The 8373-nt window shown below is 50.1% G+C and overlaps 1 protein-coding gene across 1 annotated transcript; it reads left to right on the forward strand.

Moving 5' to 3' along the window:
* The first annotated feature begins 1128 nt into the window (after positions 1–1128).
* On the forward strand, positions 1129–8077 carry TCTE1 (t-complex-associated-testis-expressed 1). The gene is made up of 4 exons (XM_009283752.1): positions 1129–1309; positions 3872–4440; positions 5532–5981; positions 7901–8077. Exons 1-4 carry the CDS (start codon positions 1129–1131, stop codon positions 8075–8077), a joined length of 1377 nt encoding a protein of 458 aa, XP_009282027.1.
* The last annotated feature ends 296 nt before the right edge of the window (positions 8078–8373 follow it).

Below are 8373 nucleotides of genomic sequence, written 5' to 3' on the forward strand. Positions count from 1 at the left end.
CAAGGGGCAGACTCCTTCCTAGTGTCTTCTCTGCCTCTTTCAGACTGGTGGGGCTGGGAAGGAAACCATTAGGACTTCCAGGCAATAACCATACATGTGGGATCCTGATGACTGAGAGCACTGGTCCTGAGGTTGGGGCAGGAAACAGCAAATGGAAAACTTTGGTCTGGGAAAGCTCCGCAGAGCTAATAGGACTGGGCATCCTGCCTTCTGCTCCAGGCTGGTTCTTTTAGCTCGTATCTGTTTAGGCCCAGCGTGGTCTGAACAGGTCTGACCCATCTCATCAGCTAATGGATGTTTGGAAGGAGTTCAGCTGGAGACTAATTGGGAAAAGCAGAAAAAAAACCCTAATACACTTATAGTGTATTCATCTGTAAATCATCTGTCTTTAAAGAGTCATAAGAACAGGCATACTGGATCAAACCAGGGGATGGTCTGGCCCAGTACCCCAACTCTGACAGTGGTCAGAAGCAGATGCCTGGAGAAGAGTAGAAAAACAATGCAAGTATGTGAGTTTCTTTCCTCCAGCACTTTCCCCGCCTCCAGCTGTGTTCAACTCACACTGAGCCAGATGTGGTTTCTGTGCATTGAATCATTCTCAAGGGGTTTCTCTTCCATGGACTTGTCCTGGAACCTGCACAGACTCTCAGCATCCACAACATCCCGTGGCAAGGAATTCCCCAGTTCAACTGCAGACCGTGTGAAGAACCATTGTTTTCCTTTGCTTTAAACCCAGCTCCTGCCAGCTTCACCTATTTCTTTTACTGGAAAAGATAGTAAACAATCAATTCCTGTCCATCCTCTTCAACAGCACTCTGAATTAACACCACGTTATTATCTGCTTATTACACATGGTACCTAGAGACCTCTCTGTACAGGGCAGTGTATAAAGATAAGGCTGAATAATAGTTGTTTTGCTTCAGTGCTTCCAGTCCAAGCAGAGGAGGCAGGCAAAGGGCAGGGGCCAAGTGCATTACAGGAGAGCAGTGTGAGCAGACCATTCTTATCGCTGGCCTCTTTCTAAAGTTGCCTTTTTCTTTTGCAGGCAGCCCAGCTCGAAAATGTGGTGGTGACTCTCACGCAATTTTCCTCTTGCTTCTCCTGAAGGAGAAGTGTTTCCTGAGCAGGATGCAGCAGCCAGCGGCTGGTGACAGGAGCACAGCCGTTCCCTCGCCGTATCCATCCCAGGACAGCTTTGCTGCTGACTCGTACTATACACACCGTGTCATTGAGGATCCCGAGTGGTCCCTCGCCACTGTCCCCCATCTCACTGAGCTCTGCCTCCAGCACATCGTTCACAATTTCGAAAGTAAGCGGGAGCGTGTTTCCCCTGGGACACATGGAGAGAGAGTGTCAGTCCCGGGGAGCAGAGGGTCAACAAGGCAGGCAGATGCATCTAAAAGGCAGTGTGGTACCCAGCCCTGCCAAAGGAACAGATGGGGAGAAACATCCCCTCAGGCAGCTAGTTAAACAAACTGTTCAGTTGCTAAGTATGGACTTGTACTCTCCAGGGATGGCTGTAGTCCTCTGGGCTGCTGTCCAGGATGTGACTCTGCCCTAACCTTGTCCTATCATTTATTCTTCCTTCCCTGCTCTGCTGGACTCACTTACCTCAACCAGGGCTGTGAAGTCGCTGTTTCCTTCTCTTGATTCATGCATGCGCATCATGGTAGCACTCAAGGATGGAGCCCCATTGTGCCGAGTGCTGTACAAAGAGTTGGAGAATTGCTCCCTGCTCGGAGGAGCTACCATCTCAGATACATATTGTACTCACAGTCTCAGGCCTTCTTCATGGCTTTTGGTGGTGATGTGACAAGTTACATCCTCAGGCAGAGAATATGCTTTTGAAGCAGGTGGACTGATGAAGCACAGCAGAACAGAAAAAGCATGTCTTACCTGGGAACTGACTGGGAGGGGGAAAGAAAGGGCCTACCTGTCTTTTTGGCTGGCTCAGTGGAGTGGCAGCAAAGACCAAAGATAGGTCTAAGGCTATGTCTACATTGGGACTGTAAGACAGTATAGAGGAGCTCAGTGCTGCCTTACGCCAGGAGCTGATGGTATTTGGGGGTCTGAGCTGGGAGACCCTTACAGTCCTATCAGCCTGGTCAGTCAGTCTGATGCCAAATGGATTGGACCTATATGTTGCGTGCACGTAAAAGCAGTGTGCTCGGTGTCTTGGGGACCCTCATACCCTCACCTGAGCTGTGCAGCTGCATCTTGCTCACTGGTGCTGCCTGAGTGAGCCTGAGTGAAGCTAGCCCAGTTCTGCCCATACGTGTCCCACCTCTGCTTGTGTTGTGGGACTTTGCAGAGAAGGTCACTGCAGTGCCAGCTGTAGGACACTGGAGAAGACACTCCAGGAAGAGGCTATGGTAAAACTCTGGGAGTCCTTAGGAAGGAATTGCCACAGAGACAGAGGAAATATAAAGCAAACCCCCCTTTGTGTCTCAAAATCTGATTTCCCATGCGCAGATATGGGAAATCATCCCATATCAGATGAGAAATCATCCTCTCCACTGATGATTTCTGTTAGTCAACACTACCGTGTATGTGTCACCAAGCATTCATGGTGTGAGTACACATGGCTTTTCTCTGGTATTTCTTACCGCAAAGAACTTCCACCAGACGGAAGCCAGCTGAGACTTAGGACAATGTCGTGGTTTAACCCCGGTTGGCAACTAAGCACCACACAGCTGCTCGCTCACCCTCCCCCCGCCCCGCTGGGATGGGGAGAGAATCGGAAGAGCAAAAGTAAGAAGATTCGTGGGTTGAGATAAGAACAGATTAATACTTGAAATAAAATAATAATAATTGTAATGGAAAGTAAAACAACGAGAGAGAGAGAGAGAGAAACAAAACGCGGGGGCAGGGGGAAACAAGCGATGCGACCGCTCACCACCTGCTGACCAATGCCCAGCCAGTCCCCAAGCAGCGATCGCTGTCCCCCGGCCAACTCCCCCCAGTTTATGTACTGAGCATGACGCATATGGTATGGAATATCCCTTTGGCCAATTTGGGTCAGCTGCCCTGGCTGTGCCCCCTCCCGGCTTCCTGTGCACCCCCGGCCTTCTCAGTCGGTAGAGCATGGGAAGCTGAGAAGTCCTTGACTTAGTATAAACACTGCTTAGTAACAACTAAAACATCAGTGTGTTATCACATTATTCTCATGCTAAATCCAAAACACAGCACTATGCCAGCTACTAGGAAGAAAATTAACTCTATCCCAGCCGAAACCAGGACAGACAAGCATCGGGAAAGAGACTGAGGGGAGAAAGCTCCTGGAAAAAGAGAACTTTTTTTTAAACAAGGTGGATCTAAAAGCTAAGAGTCGGTCTTAGTGGAAAGGAACAGGAATCAGTTTGGGGTAAGACAAACACATGAGTAAAGATAAAAAGGCACAAGGACTTGCATGAAGAGCACACAGACAGTTGTTCTCAAATATTGTCCTTCAATATGCTTAGAAACCAAAGGGAGAAAGTTCAGCAAATGACAAGCCAAGCTCTCCCATCGCTGTAAGGCTGAATTAGCTTTCTTGGGAGCAGAAGTCCTGCTCTGAATATAAACTGCATTCAAACTAAACTTAAACTGGGAGCTAAGTTACTGATGCAGTTCCCAAATATTATGGGAGTAAACCCAATTGGACTGATGTTTTATTGTAAAAATTAGAAATCCTACACAGAAATGTAGGAGATGAATCCTACACATTTTTTGCCAGCTTAGCTCCCTGCACCAGCCGCTGGCAACTGAGAAGAGAGCCAGTATCAGCAGAGGGGAGGGCATGGGCACACATCTGGGGGCTCAAGCAGAACCATAGTGCCAGCCATGGTTCCTACAGCCCAGACCAACCTCTCCTTCTCTTCCTCCCCTCCAGAGAACCCTATTTTGGACTGTCTTCTGCCTGAGCACCGAAGGAAGGTGCTGGACAGGCTCTCCACTGGCCTTCCGCTCGCTGTGACTGCCAACCTAATAAGCGATGAGGACTACTGGAAGAGGTGCTGCACTGACCGCTGGCAAGTGTGTGACATCTCCAACTATGGAGACAGCTGGAAACGGATGTTCTTCGAACGTCACCTGGAGAACATCCTGAAATGTTTCATCCCTAACACCACAGACCCCAACCAGGTCCTAGAGCTCATCCCGCTCTGCAAAGACTATGTGTGGAAACTGGAGGTTGATCAGTTCCTGCCACCAGTGAAGGTGGATCAAAAGGAGGAGAGGGATGACGTCTCTGATACAGGGAGTGATTTTGGGCTCGGTGAGGTCTCCGTGCATCACTACGACCTGGGAGTCCTCATTACGGCTCTCCCTCACCTGGAGGAGCTTCATCTCACTTACGGCGTGAAGGACTGTGGCATGAACTTCGAGTGGAACCTCTTTAACTTCACCCACCAGGACTGCTGCAACCTGGCTGTTGCTGTGAAGATGTGCCACAACTTGAAAGTAACGTATCCCAAACTGAGCCTTTCTTCCTCAGCTAGATCTTCAAATTGCCCAGGGAACAGAAACCCAGGGACCAGTTTTGCTTTGCACCCTTCCCTTTGCAAGCTGCAGTCTGGCAGAGCGCAGAGATGTTAACTCGCTGGCCTAGCGCTGAGTATCTTGTTCTGCATATGTCCTTGTTAGAACAGGTTGTCAGAGGGTCAGTGAGAAAAATACTTGCTCCCACAAAACATGTTCCCGGTAGCCCGAGAGAAAGCAACACTCCTGTTTTAACACCTCACATAGTTCTGGGAGGGAGGAGAGGAGAAGCCCAGGGAGAGTTTTTCATAAGAAATTTTTGGTGGTTGTGCTCAGTAAATACATATCAACATGCCTCAGAGCAGCAGACACCCCCAAGAAGGGCATGGGAAAATATTCACATTTGCCTTAGAGTGATGAGGCTTTTTCTTTCTGGGCGCTAACGCAATCTTCAGTTCTGTGGCAACTGCAGTGCAGATACTCAGCCCCTCCAAAACGTCAGCAGGCATTGCTATCCAGAGCACAGCCAGAGGGAGCTGGCTGAACGCTCTCCCCACAGACTGGCGTGCTTTGGGAAATATTTGTCTGCTTGGCTTCCAGAAGAGAAATTACTTCTCCTGTGGCTATTGAGGTGCCCTGGCCACAAAGGACATTGCCCTTCACAAAGAGCACTGTGGGTTAGCACTGGTGCACGTGGTTATTCAGACAGTGTTCGACTGCGATCTGGGGTGAGTTCTGCTGTTACCCTCTGCAGACATTTGGGCAGCTTTATCTCATTTTAATTTAGCCCCCTGTGTCAGAGATCCCGTGGAGTCAGAGGAGAGGAACAGGCGTTTCCAGGAGATGAACCATTTCTCCTTAGAATAGGCACGGGACATCAGTGGCATGTCCTGCCTGCTGGAAGTATGTGCCTACTATAAAAGCAACTACTTGAGTCTACTGACTAAAGGTGTCTGAAGTGAAGGGAGGTGAATCCTGTCTGGTGGGCCATGGGCTTAACTCCCTTGAGGTCTTGTACAAAGCTCAGTCCAAAGTGCTGGCTGTTTTGGCGTCCCTGTCCTTTATCCCCACAGGTTTTCAAGCTGACGCGAAGCAAAGTGGACGATGACAAGACCAGGCTGCTGGTCCGTAACTTGCTCGATCACCCCTGCTTGGTGGAGCTGAACTTGTCCCATAATCTCATCAGGGACAAGGGGGCACGAGCTGTTGGCAAGTTGATCAACCGCAGCAGATTAGAAACCCTTGATCTGTGTAACAACCGGATCCGTCACCTGGGGGCTCAGGCTCTTGCTCAAGCCCTGGCTGACAACTCCACCCTGACCTCCGTGAATCTGCGCCTCAACTGCGTGGAGGATGAAGGCGGGGAGGCGATCGGCCGTGCCCTGCTGACCAACACCACCCTGAAGTCCATCCATCTGGGAAGTAATAACCTGTCAGAGCCAACCGCTACGCTTTTCTCCCAGGTCCTGGCTCAGAACACCACCCTGACGAGTATCAACTTCTCATGCAACCATTTGGGGCTGGTAAGAGAAATCCCTTCTCCCTGCGGTTTGTGAGCCTGCGTGGTGGCGGTGCAAAGCAGATGCTGAGCTTGCCCTGCCTCGAAGCCTCAGAGGCAAATGCATCCTTCACTTTGCAGTGTTGCTGCGATAACGATCAGTTGCGAGCAGGGAAGAGACTCTAGCAGACGGCAGGAAGGAGAAGGGCATCTTCTGCGTACGCACACACATTTATCTCACTCATTACATCTAGCTCTGTTCACAGAGCTCTCGATCTGAATCTGGCTTCCAGGCTTTGGGCTTCTGGGCAGAGAGGGATTTTCCCCCCAGGAAACTGAAAACCAGGGAATATGTCTGGGAAAAATCACAGCCGCTTCACACACGTGGGAGTAGATAATAATGATAGGCGGCATGAGACGAGAGCCTTATGCATATCCTCCGTGCTTTGGATCTGCTGTGCCATCTGTCACTCAGCAGCACACAGATAGTGTCACCCTTCCCAGAATCTCTCCTGTCTGTCATGTGCTCAGAGAAGACTTAGAAAATTGGCTCGGTTGTTGAGCTCCTTTAACTCACCCTGCAGCTCTGGAGCGGTGCGGTAGGTCAAAAGTGTCACATCTGGGTGCTTACAAGTGGCTTCTAAGCCACAGACTTACATTTTCCAGACAGAAGAGCATCCACAGATCTTACTACATCCCCAAGAGCTGCAGTATGCAACATGCCCACAAACCAGACCGCTTCTCTTCTGCTGATTAAAAAGAGCTTTAGAAATCTGAAACTAGACAGCCAAATGCAATCATGCTGGCTTTTAAACTTTCTGTGCTGCCTCAATTTTTCTCACTGTCACAATAAGGAGACAGCAAGACCAGCTGTCCCTGCTAGCAGGAATATTGGCATCAATGTGTTTGACAACGGTTTTAAAAGGATTTCATGGCAGAAAACCTTTTGTGAGTTCTGAGGTTTGTGATCCTAGACGTGGAAAACCATTTGAGTGTAATGATACAAGGGGGCAAAGGTTGGAAAGGAGAATCTCTGTGCTTAGCATCTTCCTTCTGATGACCTCTCCTGGTATCCATTTGTGAAGCTCCACAGCAGCCCAACAAGTGGGCTGGTGGTATTATCTTTGTGGAAATCGGGGGGTCTTTGCTGGAGACGCATCAAATTCTGACCTCCGTACCCCATTAAAAAGAGACTCCTTTCCTGTCCTTTTTGCCCTGTCCTTTTTAGCAGAAGGTCAAAGAGGCAGGGTGCTGGGATGAGGGAACTGCCTGGATGGAGGAGATGGGGGCAGGAGGTGTATTTGGTACCTGAAAGAGAATAGCTATGGGGGAAAAGAAGTCAAATTGTCACATCCCTAAAGACAATGCTTCAGGTAAGGGAGGGAAATTTCCCAAAGTGAGTTGCCTCCCTAAGGCTATCTACATTGCATTTTCTGTCCCATACAGGCTGGACTTCAGTTGCATGACATGTTTCCCCCAGGAAAGCCCACCCAGCAACCAGGCAGGAGACTGCCAGCACTGGGGCTCTCGCCACTGCCGAGATGAGGAGCAGCATACTAATCACACTGCCCTTTGTCCCCAGCCAGCAGTGAGCTGGGGATCAGGGGACAGGGGAGAGCAGAGACTCCTCTCAGGTTATCATCGCCAGCCGTGCTATTAACCAGCCTGAGCTTGAGGACTCCTGACACGGTACCCAGAGGGAGTCATTAGCATGTGTCATATCACTGAGTGCTGCATAAGGTTACACTCTTTCCCTGTGTACTTCTCCTGTGAGCAACATTTCAGGCTTGGGCGAAGGCCTTTGACACTTTTGGCACCATCTCATGGGCTCCCCACCACCGGCAGCAGGGAAGTGCAGGAGAAGTTGCCCTGGGGAGGAGGGAAACGGAGCAGTACACTCCACTTTTGGATCTCCTCCTCTAACCTGTTCTTACCCATTTGCAGGATGGTGGGAAGCAGCTGCTTGACGGGCTGGCGGATAACAAGGCTTTGACTGAGTTTGACCTCCGCCTGGCAGAGGTGGGCCAGGAGACCGAGTACCTCATTCACCAAATTGTGTGGGCCAACCGGGAAGCGGTGGGGCTGGGGTCTCTGCAGCACCCCCCCACCAAACCCCTCTGAGGAAAACACTCCAGAGAGCAATGAGCTTTGCAGGTGCAGTGTTGGAGATGATACTTTACTTCAGAGGCTTGTTTTTATTCGTATTTCTGAGAAACACTCAACTTGTGGCCACCACCGCAGCCTTCCCCAGATCCCCATCATCCAACCTGTGACTTAACACGAGACAGAGATTAGATCTCATGGGACTGTAGTGGCATCACAGAAGCCATCTGCCTCTTGAGCCCTCTCTCCCACTGCACCTGAGACTAAATCCCGCCTCCGGTGGTGTTTCTTACATGCTCCAGCAGCAAGCTTAG

Source organism: Aptenodytes forsteri, unplaced genomic scaffold, assembly GCF_000699145.1.
Source record: "Aptenodytes forsteri isolate BGI_AS27 unplaced genomic scaffold, ASM69914v1 Scaffold309, whole genome shotgun sequence".
Classification (NCBI taxonomy): domain Eukaryota; kingdom Metazoa; phylum Chordata; class Aves; order Sphenisciformes; family Spheniscidae; genus Aptenodytes; species Aptenodytes forsteri.